Genomic DNA, 15,545 nt, shown 5'->3' with positions numbered 1-15,545 from the left:
TGTGGACCGACAGAACAGCTTTCTAATTAAATAATGCAGCAACTTAATTATTAACCAGTTCAAAACCAGTCCATTTTCCCCCATTCCTGACCAGACACATTTTGTTTTCTCTTACGCGCGCTACACAGAGTTGTAAAAAATATTCTTGTTCGGATATTCACATTTTTTAATTGATATGTGGAGCCTAATTTTTGTTATTTTTTTGCAGATACTGTATCAGGTTGTGAAAATAAAAGGGAATGCCGATCACATTTTTTTTAGAACCACAAAAAGACCACTGAAATACATTTTCCTCCCCTTTCATACCAATTAGTTTAATATAACACACCTGACAGGAAGCTAGTAACAACCATTCAGCTTGTTAGTGGCTTCTTTTTATTATTTTTTTTTCCTGTTTTTTTTTATATATGAATTTTATTTATTTTACTTTTCACTTATTTCACATAGTGAAAGATCTATGGACGCATTTCAACATTTTTTTTAAATCCCATTTTCCCTGTAACTCGGGCTTGTATATTAGCCCCAGTTACAGGGGAAATTCAGCCTCCTGGGTGAATAGTTAGATCTAACAGTCTCCTAGGACCCAGCAGCTTCTGCTCCGCCCGCCTAGTGATACCGTAATACAACCAGTGGGTCTAGAGGAAGAAGCGCCTTTAGTGCTTCCTATTACTATATACACAGCACTTGTTTAGCAACGTGCATACAGCAATGGTAATAAACCCTCCTGGCCTTCTCCATTAGAAGTTTGACTGTGTCTGACGGCTGGCTCCCTGATAATGCAGCTACATGACTGCATACAGCTGCTTTACTTTGCAGTGACATTTTAGAAGAGCATTCTGCAGAGCAGAACATGGACTTACTGGATGATTAAACCTAACTTACAATGGGGGGAATAACTTTGATTGCAGCTGTATGGCCATCTTGGGCACAGATTTCACTGTTAAATCAAAAATAAAATTCTAAATAAACCACCAGGACTTGACATGATGCCCCACATTAATTAGAAGGACAATGCGACAAATGACCTTCATAAATATATTTTATATTGTAAATGTAAGTACATCAGGAGCAGTACCTAGAGCTCACCCAAGTCGTGAGTATCACTGTACACAGTTCATCTAACATATAAAACCAGTACACATACAAGACCCAAGAACTTCTACTTACACATCCACCTCACAGATGTAACAATGCATGTTTTCAATGACATGAGCATGCTTGGTCCTATCGAATACAGGCAGTGGACCAGGAGAGCTCTTGGCACGTACATTGTCATCTGCAGGATCAATGGTAACAGCCAGAAAATGGACAATACAATGGAAAGTGAACAGAACTCCCATACACTGTATAGAGGGCTAAGGAAGAATAACATGAAGGATACATCAATAAGTACAGACCGTGTAGGAAGGCTGAAATTGTTTAGTCTTGTCATGTTCATTCTGCTTTTCTTATGTTAGAACTCTGGGAGTGCACCAAGAGCCAATAAATTTATCATCCAACATGAGCCACTTTCACAAAATTGTTCACCTCATCTAAAAATTAAATCTGCCATGAGATAAGCAAAACATAAGTAAAGAACATCCTAAGGAGTGTAGTCTGGGGATGCAAAAGTATCTCCGGTGCCTCCCATATTCTTGCGATCGCCGTCCTCCCTCCCTGCTCCGTGTGGATGATGCATCCTACGTCATTCACACAGAGTTCATTGTGCTTCTGCGCATGCGCACTTTTCTGTGAGCAGATTAAATTGTTGTGCACATGCGTGGGTGCTCATTGACCTTTCCCCATGCTTGTACATTAAGTACTTTTCTCTGCCCTCAGCAGGGGAGAGACAAATGCGTGTGTACAGGAGCACAATGGAGGCCTCTGTGTGGATGACGTAGGATGCATCATCCACACACAGCTGCGAAGGAGGGAGCAATAGAAAGATGAGAGGCACCGGACAGACACCAGCGACGCCCATCAGACCCAACCGCCCTGCAGGGGAGCATACTAAAAAAAGTTCTTTTATGTTAAACAGAGCAGCCCGGGTACTTATATACAGTATTCTAAAATGCTCTATATAAGGGCTCACTGACGGTGGCCGCAGGTTTCCTTCAAGGATGTGCTCGGAGGTAGGACTGTAGATGCTGACCATTTAAAGACCTTATCCCAAGACTTTACCAATGTTTATGCAACGTGGCAGCTATTTCTACTGGTAAAAGGTACATTTATACTGGCTGACTCCAGTCCACAAAAATATCAGTTCAACTATACAGTGTGTCCACCCATATCCTGTCCACCGCCATTAACTTGAGAACATCGACAGCTATAGGCATAGAAGAGGTGTCTAGGTATAGTAAAGTAGCCATGCACCACGCAATGAAACCACCTATATTGCCACCTGGTGGAAAACAACGTATTTAGCATTTTTATTTCGAAAACGGAACGAGATAGAGAAAAAAAAATGGATTACAAAGTTGTAGGGCATCATCAATTCAATACGAATCGACACCTTACATACAGGAATGCTATGATTAGAACGTGTAAAACTCACAAGGTTGCGGACGTGAAGCGATACCTCATGGAGACCTTCCTGCAAGTCATTGGGTATGGTGGCTGCGTGGAGTGGCCTCCACGCTCACCTGACCGCATTAGACTTCTTTCTGTGAGGTCACATTAAGCAGCAGGTGTATGCGACCCCTCCACCAACATTGCATGACCTATGACGACGTATCACAGATGCTTGTGCAAACAAGTCACCTACCATATTGCACAACATGCAGCAAGATACAGTATGCTGTCCAGAGTCCAGATGTGCATTGCAGCTGATGGTGGCCACTTTGAGCATCAAAGTTAACTGAGCGCTATATGCGTGACCAGCATTCAATGTTTTGGGGAGGGTCATGGGTTTCATATCATAGCATTTCTGTATGCAAGGTGTCGATTCGTATTGAATTGATGATGCCTTACAACTTTGTAATTCACTTTTTTTCTCTATCTCGTTCCGTGTTCAAGATAAAAATGCTAACTCCGTTGTTTTCCACCAGGTGGCGCTATAGGTGGTTTCATTGCATAGAGCACGGCTACTTTACTATACCTAGACACCACTTCTATGCCTATAGCTTCCACCGTTCTCAAGTTAATGGCGGTAGACAGGATATGGGTGGACACACTGTATACATACTATATATGCCGCTTGTATGATGGCTCATTAATTTCAGGTCGAGACTAAGTGTATGGCGAAAAATAAGTTAAAACCGTCGTTCTGTTCTCATACTATTATTTATTATGCTTTGCTTATATAGCACCATCATATTCCATAGCACTTTACTGTCCTCATCACAATCTAAATTCCCTATCAGTATTATCTTTTTCGCAGCACATCCCCTCTTTACATAAACGACCATATCAGACAACAAATAATAGTTTGTCTAGTTTGTCAACTGATTGATGGGTTCTCTAAGAATGTAATAAAATGCATATCCTCCACCACCCGACAAGCTATTCAAAACAGCAGCCTTTGCTAGTCAGGAGTCAGAACAAACTGCAGTACGAAGATACACAACTCCCAAGAGCTGTGTTTCAACCGACAGGAAATGTATTCATAAGCACACATACCTCAATGAGCCGGGCAGTGACATCAGAAGAAATAAATCTTCACCTGAGCTGACAGAGCAATGAGGATTCAGGCTGGAGAACAAAAAAATATTTATGCCCAGCTAGCTGAAGATATGATTTATTTCTCCTCCTGTCACAGCCATTCGCCAGAAACTCACCAATGTGTGGCCCAACACGTCAACTAGGTAGCGCTCTTGTTGAAATTACTTGACAAGCGCCATTATTACATTTTTGGAAAGCCCCTTTAAGCCATAAAATATATCTGTTTTTCCCTACAGCTCAAGGGCTGACAGCATATTGTAGGGGCCCTGCAAACAAATAATTATAGACTGATTGGTGGAGGTCAAGATTCAGAGACCTCCACAGATCACTCAAAATACTGTTCTTAAGCTGTTTATGTGTGCAGCACACTCACACTTAGGAGGAAACACTCAATAGCTAGTCTTTAGGTCTGTACACTTACTTGTACACTATGTTTTGAGCAATTAGTTAGGGCGTCATATTTTAGAATGACAGTGGCACTTTAATCTTACTAGTGCCTCTCATAATTACACACAAGTAGCATAAATAGACCCAAGAGATACCGTTTTACGCCCGTTTCACACATCCGGCATCTTGCCAGATGCCGGATCCGGCACACATTCAGTACAGTAGGTTAATTTACAGTGGAAGCGCGACACCATGCTGTTGTGTCCTTCATGCATAACCACATTTGTCCGCATGGTGTTGCGCTTCCACTGTAAATGAATCTACTGTACTGCATGCGTACCGGATCCGGCGAAATGCCGGATGTGTGAAATGGGCCTTACAGCTTACTAAAAGGGGTTGTGCAGATTTATAAAACCTTGGCCTTTTTTTCAGAAACAGCACCACCCCAGGTTGTGTGTGGTATTGCACTCAGCCCCATTTATTTCAATATAAGCTGAGTTAGGCTAAGTTCACATTTCCGTTGTTTTGCATCAGTCACATGCGTTGCTTGACGCATGTGACTGATGCGTTGTTCAACGGATGACAAAGAAAAGAATCTCATTGTCGGACTCCGTTGTGTGCGTAGGGCGGAGTTCGGGGGCGGAGCCGAGGACGTCAGTGCTGCGGTCTGCATGGCTGGGGACAGGTGAGAGTGTGTGTGTGTGTGTCTCTACATGCGTGTGTACATGCGGAGTGAGGTAGGGGGCGGAGCCGAGCGGGGCCGTGGAGCTGAGGACGTCAGTGCCGCGGGGACTGCAGGGCTGGGGACAAGTGAGTGTGTGTGAGTGTGTGAGTATACACATGCGGAGTGCAGGAGGGGGCGAAGCCGAGTGGGGAAGTGTCGGCCTCCTTGCACACTGTATCCAGGGTAAATAATCGGGTAACTAAATGCAAAGGACTTTTTGCTTGGTTACCCGATATTTAACTTGGATACCAGCGTACACCGCTTAGCACGGGCTCCCTGCACCCGTAACCACTGTAAATATCGGATAAGTAACCAAAGCGCATTGCTTGGTTACCCGATGTGTATCCTGGTTACGGGTGTAGGGAGCCAGAGAGAGCATGCGCAGCAAAATCCTACGGATCGCGCTGCTCAAAAAACGTTACAGGCTGCGTTGCTCCCGCCCGGCGGTCAGTTAAAAAACGACTGACCGCGACACAGCGGATGCAACGCAGCATCATCAGTCGCAATCCGTCACTAATAGAAGTCTATGGGGAAAAACAGGATTCCTGCAAAATATTTTGCAGGATACCGTAATTCCTCTAGGCGACGGATTGTGACTGATGCAAAACAACGGAAGTGTGAACTTAGCCTTATGCTGCTTTCACACATCAGTATTTTGGCATCCAGCACAATCCGGCGAAAAAACTGATGCGACGGATGCGGCATAAAAACAATCAGTTGCATCAGTTTTTTCCATCAGTTCCTTCAGTTTTTTGACAGATCCGGTGTGATACTGCGCATGCTCAGTTCAAAAAAACGGATCCGGCGGCCGGATCCGTTTTTTTGCCGCATTATGACGGATCCAGTGTCCATAGGCTTTCATTATAAAACATGCCGTACGGCACCGGATCCGGCGCGATCCGTTTTTTTTGACGGACACAAAAACATTCACTTCAACGTTTTATCCGGCTGCCGGAGAAGTAAATTTTGCCGGATTCGGCAAAAAACGGACGAAACGCAAGGCCATCCGGCATAATCCAGTCCTAATGAAAGTCTATGGGGGAAAAAACGGATCCGTCGGCAATAGATTTCGGATGCGTTTTTTCATGTTTTTGCTGGACTGTGCCTGATGGCAAAAAACTGGTGTGTGAAAGCAGCCTAACATAACCAAAAACAATCCACGTCACTGTGAGGGTGACGGATGTTTCTGAAAAGAAAGCCACTATGCTATTCTAACCATGGACAACCCCTCTAACCTGCAGGCTCTACTTATCATTGTGGGACACAATAGTCTTCCATTTCCTTTCTTGAGAGAAGCCAAAGTGCAGCCAACTCTAGTGAGCCATCATTTATATTTGGACTTGTTAAAATACCTTTGTAATTAGTTTTGAACACAAATATTTTTAAGAGATATTTTCTATGCATTACCTGCTCTCTTAAAAGTCAGTCATTCTACAACCTGCTAATTAAAGACACTACTTGTACCTTACCGATAAAAACCGGGAGAACTTAGGCTCAGGGCGACTGCTCTGATCTGTCAGCAGTCTATAAACTGCCAGGTACAGCAACCTGCAATCCGTCAGCCTGGAAGAACACAGGAGGTGATAAAACAGCTCACACACGGCTGAGGAATTCCCAGGGAGTGTTAGTCCTTTTTATTAAACACACATAAACATTATATATAGGTATCTGTATATAAAGGATACAACATAGCCAGCAGCCACCCAATGTCGAGGCAAGAGCGGGACAAGAATGCCAAATCCGATGATGGTGAACAGAAGATAAGTGAACCAAGCCACAAACTGCAATGGGTGTGGAGGCCAACTCCAGCCATTCCTGCGAGAATGCTGAAGGGTCTCTGCAACAGTGTCCACCTCCTCCTTGTCGGGCACGGTCTTACCAGACGGCTTCTTGCAGATGGTCATCTGGGAGACAGAAAGGGAGATGATATTTTACAAATTAAATTCTCTAGAACTTAAAACACATGTAATGTTGATGTAAACTTGGCGTAAAAAGCTTTAATCTATATATATAATTGCCTTATTCTGTCTGTCTGTCTGTCATGCTCCAAAATTGTGTCCTTACGGTGACACAAAGCTGATTGGCCGCTGGGCTCGCCATGGCCCCGCCCCCCCACATAGATTGGCCTCTCGCCCTGGCTCTCTGCAGGCCCCGCCCCCCTCACGCAATGCACGCTCGCTCTGGCCCAACTGACACGGAGCTCCGACTCCCAGGTGAGTACACACACACACACACACACATCAGATCACACTCACTCTCACACACCTCACACATCACATCCACACACTCACAACATCCTGGGATATCGCAGACATAACCTTGCGATGCTGGGATCTTGACGGAGCCCGTGAACGCTGGTAACCATTATACACATCGGGTAACTAAGGTCCCTTGGTTACCCGATGTGTATCATAGTTACCAGTGTACACCGGCTCCGTCACGATCCCAGCAGCGCCAGACATAACCTTGCGATGCTGGGATCTTGACGGAGGCCGTGAACGCTGGTAACCATTATACACATCGGGTAACTAAGGTCCCTTGGTTACCCGATGTGTATCATAGTTACCAGTGTACACCGGCTCACACTCACTCTCACACACACATCACATCGCATCCACATACTCACAGCATCCGAAGATATCGCTTGCTTCTCGGCCTCGATACTGTGCTGTTGTGACCTTCCAGGACCTGCCGGAGGATCACATGGCCAGAAGCATGTGGTATCTCCGGATGTTGTGAGTGTGAGCGTGGATGTGCGATATCGTCAGTGTGTGTGTGTGTGTGAGTGTATGCGATTGGGTGTGTGTGAGTGTATGCGATTGGGTGTGTGTGAGTGTATGCGATTGGGTGTGTGTGAGTGTATGCGATCGGATCTGTGAGTGTCTGCAGAGGAGCACAGCGTGCTGGAGGAGGCTGGGAGGAGAGAGGCTGATCTTGGGGAAGGCTGGGAGGGGGAGGCTGATGCTGAGGGAGGCTGGGAGGAGAAGGCTGATGCTGAGGGAGGCTGGGAGGAGAGAGGCTGATCCTGGGGAAGGCTGGGAGGGGGAGGCTAATGCTGGGGGAGGCTGGGAGGAGAGAGGCTGATGCTGGGGGAGGCTGGGAGGAGAGAGGCTGATGCTGGGGAAGGCTGATGCTGAGGGAGGCTGGGAGGGGAAGGCTGATGCTGAGGGAGGCTGGGAGGAGGGAGGCTGGGAGGAGAGAGGCTGGGAGGAGAGAGGCTGGGAGGAGAGCGGCCGATCCTGGGGAAGGCTGGGAGGGGGAGGCTGATGCTGGGGGAGGCTGGAAGGAGAGAGGCTGATGCTGGGGGAGGCTGGGAGGAGAGAGGCTGCTGCTGGGGGAGGCTGATGCTGGGGGAGGCTGGGAGGGGGAGGCTGATGCTGGGGGAGGCTGGGAGGAGAGAGGCTGATGCTGGGGGAGGCTGATGCTGAGGGAGGCTGGAAGGAGAGAGGCTGATGCTGGGGGAGGCTGATGCTGGGAGGAGGGAGGCTGGGAGGAGAGAGGCTGATGCTGGGGGAGGCTGATGCTGGGGGAGGCTGGGAGGAGAGAGGCTGATGCTGGGGGAGGTTGATGCTGGGGGAGGCTCGGAGGGGGAGGCTGATGCTGGGGGAGGCTGGGAGCACGATGGGGGGTGCGCAGCATGGGGGATGGAGCACGTTTGGGAGTGCGCAGCATGGCGGATGGAGCACGTTTGGGACTGCGCAGCATGGCGGATGGACCACGTTTGGGAGTGCGCAGCATGGCGGATGAAGCATGTTTGGGAGTGCGCAGCATGGCGGATGGAGCATGTTTGGGAGTGCGCAGCATGGCGGATGGAGCACGTTTGGGAGTGCGCAGCACGGCGGATGGAACACGTTTGGGACTGCGCAGCATGGCGGATGGACCACGTTTGGGAGTGCGCAGCATGGCGGATGGAGCATGTTTGGGAGTGCGCAGCAATGCGGATGGAGCACGTTTGGGAGTGCGCAGCATGGCGGATGGAGCACGTTTGGGAGTGCGCAGCATGGCGGATGGACCACGTTTGGGAGTGCGCAGCATGGCGGATGGAGCACGTTTGGGAGTGCGCAGCATGGCGGATGGAGCACGATGGGGGGTGCGCAGCATGGGGGATGGAGCACAATGGGAGGTGCACACCTCCCCCCAACACACACACACACAACACACCACACCACACACACACTGGGAACCACAAACACCGCCGTACACAGACACCCACACACACACAGACAACGCTGCACACACAACACCCGACACACAAACACCGCGGCATACATAAATATACGCACATACCACGCAACACACACACACATTGCACAAAACATACCTCCCCCCAAAACACACCACACCCACACAAACCGCGCAACACACACACAACGCTACAGACACACAGCGCTCCACAAACAACGCAACACACGCAACACACATACAACACCGCTCTCACCCCCCGTCACACCCAGACAACACCCAGAACATGTACAGCGCCCTACACAAACACTTGGTAACTACACACAACATCTATCTATATATATAATTGCCTTATTCTGTCTGTCTGTCTGTCTGTCATGCTTCAAAATTGTGTCCTTCCGGTGACATTGTGTCCTTACGGTGACACAAAGCTGATTTGCCGCTGGGCTCGCCATGGCCCCGCCCCCCCACACGGATTGGCCTCTCGCCCCGGCTCTCTGCAGGCCCCGCCCCCCTCACGCAATGCACGCTCGCTCTGGCCCAACTGACACGGAGCTCCGATTCCCAGGTGAGTACACACACACACACATCAGATCACACTCACTCTCACACACACCTCACACATCACATCCACACACTCACTCTCACACACACCTCACACATCACAACATCCTGGGATATCGCTTGCTTCTACACCGGCTCCGTCAGGATCCCAGCAGCGCCAGACATAACCTTGCGATGCTGGGATCTTGACGGAGGCCGTGAAAGCTGGTAACCATTATACACATCGGGTAACTAAGGTCCCTTAGTTACCCGATGTGTATCATAGTTACCAGTGTACACCGGCTCACACTCACTCTCACACACACCTCACACATACATCACATCGCATCCACACATCAAGGTCCTGCAGCGGCGGAACATACACACACGCACACACAACAGCACACACACACACATACACACAAATCAGATCACACTCACTCTCACACACACATCACATCGCATTCACATACTCACAACATCCTGGGATATCGCTTGCTTCTCGGCGGCGATACTGTGCTGTGAGCTTCCAGGACCTGCCGGAGGATCACATGGCCAGAAGCATGTGGTATCTCCGGATGTTGTGAGTATGAGCGCGTATGTGCAATATCGTCAATGTGTGTGTGTGTGTGTATGCGATCGGGTGTGTGTGAGTGTATGCGATCGGGTGTGTGTGAGTGTATGCGATCGGGTGTGTGTGAGTGTATGCGATCGGGTGTGTGTGAGTGTGTGTGAGTGTATGCGATCGGATCTGTGAGTGTCGGCAGAGGAACACGGCGTGCTGGAGGAGGCTGGGAGGGGAGAGGCTGATGCTGGGGACAGAGAGGCTGATGCTGGGGACAGAGAGGCTGATGCTGGGGACAGAGAGGCTGATGCTGGAGACAGAGAGGCTGATGCTGGGGACAGAGAGGCTGATGCTGGGGACAGAGAGGCTGATGCTGGGGACAGAGAGGCTGATGCTGGGGACAGAGAGGCTGATGCTGGGGACAGAGAGGCTGATGCTGGGGACAGAGAGGCTGATGCTGGGGACAGAGAGGCTGATGCTGGGGACAGAGAGGCTGATGCTGGGGACAGAGAGGCTGATGCTGGAGACAGAGAGGCTGATGCTGGAGACAGAGAGGCTGATGCTGGAGACAGAGAGGCTGATGCTGGAGACAGAGAGGCTGATGCTGGAGACAGAGAGGCTGATGCTGGAGACAGAGAGGCTGATGCTGGAGACAGAGAGGCTGATGCTGGGGACAGAGAGGCTGATGCTGGGGACAGAGAGGCTGATGCTGGGGACAGAGAGGCTGATGCTGGGGACAGAGAGGCTGATGCTGGGGACAGAGAGGCTGATGCTGGAGACAGAGAGGCTGATGCTGGAGACAGAGAGGCTGATGCTGGAGACAGAGAGGCTGATGCTGGAGACAGAGAGGCTGATGCTGGAGACAGAGAGGCTGATGCTGGAGACAGAGAGGCTGATGCTGGAGACAGAGAGGCTGATGCTGGAGACAGAGAGGCTGATGCTGGGGACAGAGAGGCTGATGCTGGGGACAGAGAGGCTGATGCTGGGGACAGAGAGGCTGATGCTGGGGACAGAGAGGCTGATGCTGGGGACAGAGAGGCTGATGCTGGGGACAGAGAGGCTGATGCTGGGGACAGAGAGGCTGATGCTGGGGACAGAGAGGCTGATGCTGGGGACAGAGAGGCTGATGCTGGGGACAGAGAGGCTGATGCTGGGGACAGAGAGGCTGATGCTGGGGACAGAGAGGCTGATGCTGGGGACAGAGAGGCTGATGCTGGGGACAGAGAGGCTGATGCTGGGGACAGAGAGGCTGATGCTGGGGACAGAGAGGCTGATGCTGGGGACAGAGAGGCTGATGCTGGGGACAGAGAGGCTGATGCTGGGGACAGAGAGGCTGATGCTGGGGACAGAGAGGCTGATGCTGGGGACAGAGAGGCTGATGCTGGGGACAGAGAGGCTGATGCTGGGGACAGAGAGGCTGATGCTGGGGACAGAGAGGCTGATGCTGGGGACAGAGAGGCTGATGCTGGGGACAGAGAGGCTGATGCTGGGGACAGAGAGGCTGATGCTGGGGACAGAGAGGCTGATGCTGGGGACAGAGAGGCTGATGCTGGGGACAGAGAGGCTGATGCTGGGGACAGAGAGGCTGATGCTGGGGACAGAGAGGCTGATGCTGGGAGGAGAGAGGCTGATGCTGGGAGGAGAGAGGCTGATGCTGGAGACAGAGAGGCTGATGCTGGGAGGAGAGAGGCTGATGCTGGGAGGAGAGAGGCTGATGCTGGGAGGAGAGAGGCTGATGCTGCGGGTGGAGAGGCTGATGCTGCGGGTGGAGAGGCTGATGCTGGTGCAGCATGGCGGATGGAGCACGTTTGGTAGTACGCAGCATGGCGGATGGAGCACGTTTGGGAGTGCGCAGCATGGCGGATGGAGCACATTTGGGAGTGCGCAGCATGCTGGATGGAGCACGTTTGGGAGTGCGCAGCATGGCGGATGGAGCACGTTTGGGAGTGCGCAGCATAGCGGATGGAGCACGTTTGGGAGTGCGCAGCATGGCGGATGGAGCACGTTTGGGAGTGCGCAGCATGGCGGATGGAGCACGTTTGGGAATGCGCAGCATGGCGGATGGAGCACGTTTGGGAGTGCACAGCATGGGGGATGCAGCACGATGGGGAGTGCGGAGTATGGCGGATGGAGCACGTTTGGGAGTGCGCAGCATGGCGGATGGACCACGTTTGGGAGTGCGCAGCATGGCGGATGGAGCACGTTTGGGAGTGCGCAGCATGGGAGATGGAGCACGATGGGGAGTGCGCAGCATAGGGGATGGAGCACGATGGGGAGTGCGCTGCATGGGGGATGGAGCACGATGGGGAGTGCGGAGTATGGCGGATGGAGCACGTTTGGGAGTGCGCAGCATGGCGGATGGAGCACGTTTGGGAGTGCGCAGCATGGCGGATGGAGCACGTTTGGGAGTGCGCAGCATGGCGGATGGAGCACGTTTGGGAGTGCGCAGCATGGGAGATGGAGCACGATGGGGAGTGCGCAGCATGGCGGATGGAGCACGTTTGGGAGTGCGCAGCATGGGGGATGGAGCACGATAGGGAGTGCGCAGCATTGGCGGATGGAGCACGTTTGGGAGTGCGCAGCATGGCGGATGGAGCACGTTTGGGAATGCGCAGCATGGCGGACGGAGGACGTTTGGGAGTGCACAGCATGGGGGATGCAGCACGATGGGGAGTGCGGAGTATGGCGGATGGAGCACGTTTGGGAGTGCGCAGCATGGCGGATGGACCACGTTTGGGAGTGCGTAGCATGGCGGATGGAGCACGTTTGGGAGTGCGCAGCATGGCGGATGGAGCACGTTTGGGAGTGCGCAGCATGGGAGATGGAGCACGATGGGGAGTGCGCAGCATGGCGGATGGAGCACGTTTGGGAGTGCGCAGCATGGGGGATGGAGCACGATGGGGAGTGCGCAGCATGGCGAATGGAGCACGTTTGGGAGTGCGCAGGATGGGAGATGGAGCACGATGGGGGGTGCGCACCATAGGGGATGGAGCACGTTTGGGAGTGCGCAGCATGGCGGATGGAGCACGTTTGGGAGTGCGCAGCATGGGAGATGGAGCACGATGGGGGGTGCGCAGCATAGGGGATGGAGCACGATGGGGAGTGCGCTGCATGGCGAATGGAGCACGTTTGGGAGTGCGCAGCATGGCGGATGGAGCACGTTTGGGAGTGCGCAGCATGGCGGATGGAGCACGTTTGGGAGTGCGCAGCATGGCGGATGGAGCACGTTTGGGAGTGCGCAGCATGGGAGATGGAGCACGATGGGGAGTGCGCAGCATTGGCGGATGGAGCACGTTTGGGAGTGCGCAGCATGGCGGATGGAGCACGTTTGGGAGTGCGCAGCATGGCGGATGGAGCACGTTTGGAATTGCGCAGCATGGCGGATGGAGCACGTTTGGGATTGCGCAGCATGGCGGATGGAGCACGTTTGGGAGTGCGCAGGATGGGAGATGGAGCACGATGGGGGGTGCGCAGCATAGGGGATGGAGCATGATGGGGAGTGCGCTGCATGGGGGATGGAGCACGATGGGGAGTGCGCTGCATGGGGGATGGAGCACGATGGGAAGTGCACACCTCCCCCCAACACACACACACACACAACACACCACACACACACTGGGAACCACAAACACCGCCGTACACAGACACCCACACACACACAGACAACGCTGCACACACAACACCCGACACACAAACACCGTGGCATACATAAATATACGCACATACCACGCAACACACACACACATTGCACAAAACATACCTCCCCCCAAAACACACCACACCCACACAAACCGCGCAACACACACACACAACGCTACAGACACACAGCGCTCCACAAACAACGCAACACACGCAACACACATACAACACCGCTCTCACCCCCCGTCACACCCAGACAACACCCAGAACATGTACAGCGCCCTACACAAACACTTGGTAACTACACACAACAACATCTATCTATATATATAATTGCCTTATTCTGTCTGTCTGTCTGTCTGTCATGCTTCAAAATTGTGTCCTTCCGGTGACAGTGTGTCCTTACGGTGACACAAAGCTGATTTGCCGCTGGGCTCGCCATGGCCCCGCCCCCCCACACGGATTGGCCTCTCGCCCCGGCTCTCTGCAGGCCCCGCCCCCCTCACGCAATGCACGCTCGCTCTGGCCCAACTGACACGGAGCTCCGATTCCCAGGTGAGTACACACACACACACACATCAGATCACACTCACTCTCACACACACCTCACACATCACAACATCCTGGGATATCGCTTGCTTCTACACCGGCTCCGTCAGGATCCCAGCAGCGCCAGACATAACCTTGCGATGCTGGGATCTTGACGGAGGCCGTGAAAGCTGGTAACCATTATACACATCGGGTAACTAAGGTCCCTTAGTTACCCAATGTGTATCATAGTTACCAGTGTACACCGGCTCACACTCACTCTCACACACACCTCACACATACATCACATCGCATCCACACATCAAGGTCCTGCAGCGGCGGAACATACACACACGCACACACAACAGCACACACACACACATACACACAAATCAGATCACACTCACTCTCACACACACATCACATCGCATTCACATACTCACAACATCCTGGGATATCGCTTGCTTCTCGGCGGCGATACTGTGCTGTGAGCTTCCAGGACCTGCCGGAGGATCACATGGCCAGAAGCATGTGGTATCTCCGGATGTTGTGAGTATGAGCGCGTATGTGCAATATCGTCAATGTGTGTGTGTGTGTGTGAGTGTATGCGATCGGGTGTGTGTGAGTGTATGCGATCGGGTGTGTGTGAGTGTATGCGATCGGATCTGTGAGTGTCGGCAGAGGAACACGGCGTGCTGGAGGAGGCTGGGAGGAGAGAGGCTGATGCTGGGGACAGAGAGGCTGATGCTGGGGACAGAGAGGCTGATGCTGGGGACAGAGAGGCTGATGCTGGGGACAGAGAGGCTGATGCTGGGGACAGAGAGGCTGATGCTGGGGACAGAGAGGCTGATGCTGGGGACAGAGAGGCTGATGCTGGGGACAGAGAGGCTGATGCTGGGGACAGAGAGGCTGATGCTGGGGACAGAGAGGCTGATGCTGGGGACAGAGAGGCTGATGCTGGGGACAGAGAGGCTGATGCTGGGGACAGAGAGGCTGATGCTGGGGACAGAGAGGCTGATGCTGGGGACAGAGAGGCTGATGCTGGGGACAGAGAGGCTGATGCTGGAGACAGAGAGGCTGATGCTGGAGACAGAGAGGCTGATGCTGGAGACAGAGAGGCTGATGCTGGGGACAGAGAGGCTGATGCTGGGGACAGAGAGGCTGATGCTGGGGACAGAGAGGCTGATGCTGGGGACAGAGAGGCTGATGCTGGGGACAGAGAGGCTGATGCTGGGGACAGAGAGGCTGATGCTGGGGACAGAGAGGCTGATGCTGGAGACAGAGAGGCTGATGCTGGAGACAGAGAGGCTGATGCTGGAGACAGAGAGGCTGATGCTG

General features: G+C 52.2%; 1 protein-coding gene across 2 annotated transcripts in view; it reads right to left on the bottom strand.

Annotated features, from left to right (window-relative positions):
• ZDHHC1 (zDHHC palmitoyltransferase 1) overlaps window positions 1-15,545 on the bottom strand; it is a 127,263-nt gene that overhangs the window by 56,140 nt on the left and 55,578 nt on the right. For both annotated transcript variants that reach the window (XM_075325717.1, XM_075325718.1), the window contains exons 3-4: window positions 6,436-6,654; window positions 1,168-1,343 (exon numbers count right to left, since the gene is read on the bottom strand). In XM_075325717.1, coding sequence (XP_075181832.1) covers window positions 1,168-1,343; window positions 6,436-6,654 — 395 coding nt within the window. The remainder of the gene's footprint in view (window positions 1-1,167; window positions 1,344-6,435; window positions 6,655-15,545) is intronic.

The sequence above is a fragment of the Anomaloglossus baeobatrachus genome, chromosome 10 (genome assembly GCF_048569485.1).
Source record: "Anomaloglossus baeobatrachus isolate aAnoBae1 chromosome 10, aAnoBae1.hap1, whole genome shotgun sequence".
NCBI classification, from domain to species: domain Eukaryota; kingdom Metazoa; phylum Chordata; class Amphibia; order Anura; family Aromobatidae; genus Anomaloglossus; species Anomaloglossus baeobatrachus.
Note: the sequence above shows the minus strand (reverse complement) of the source record. Positions and strands in the feature narration are given on the sequence as shown.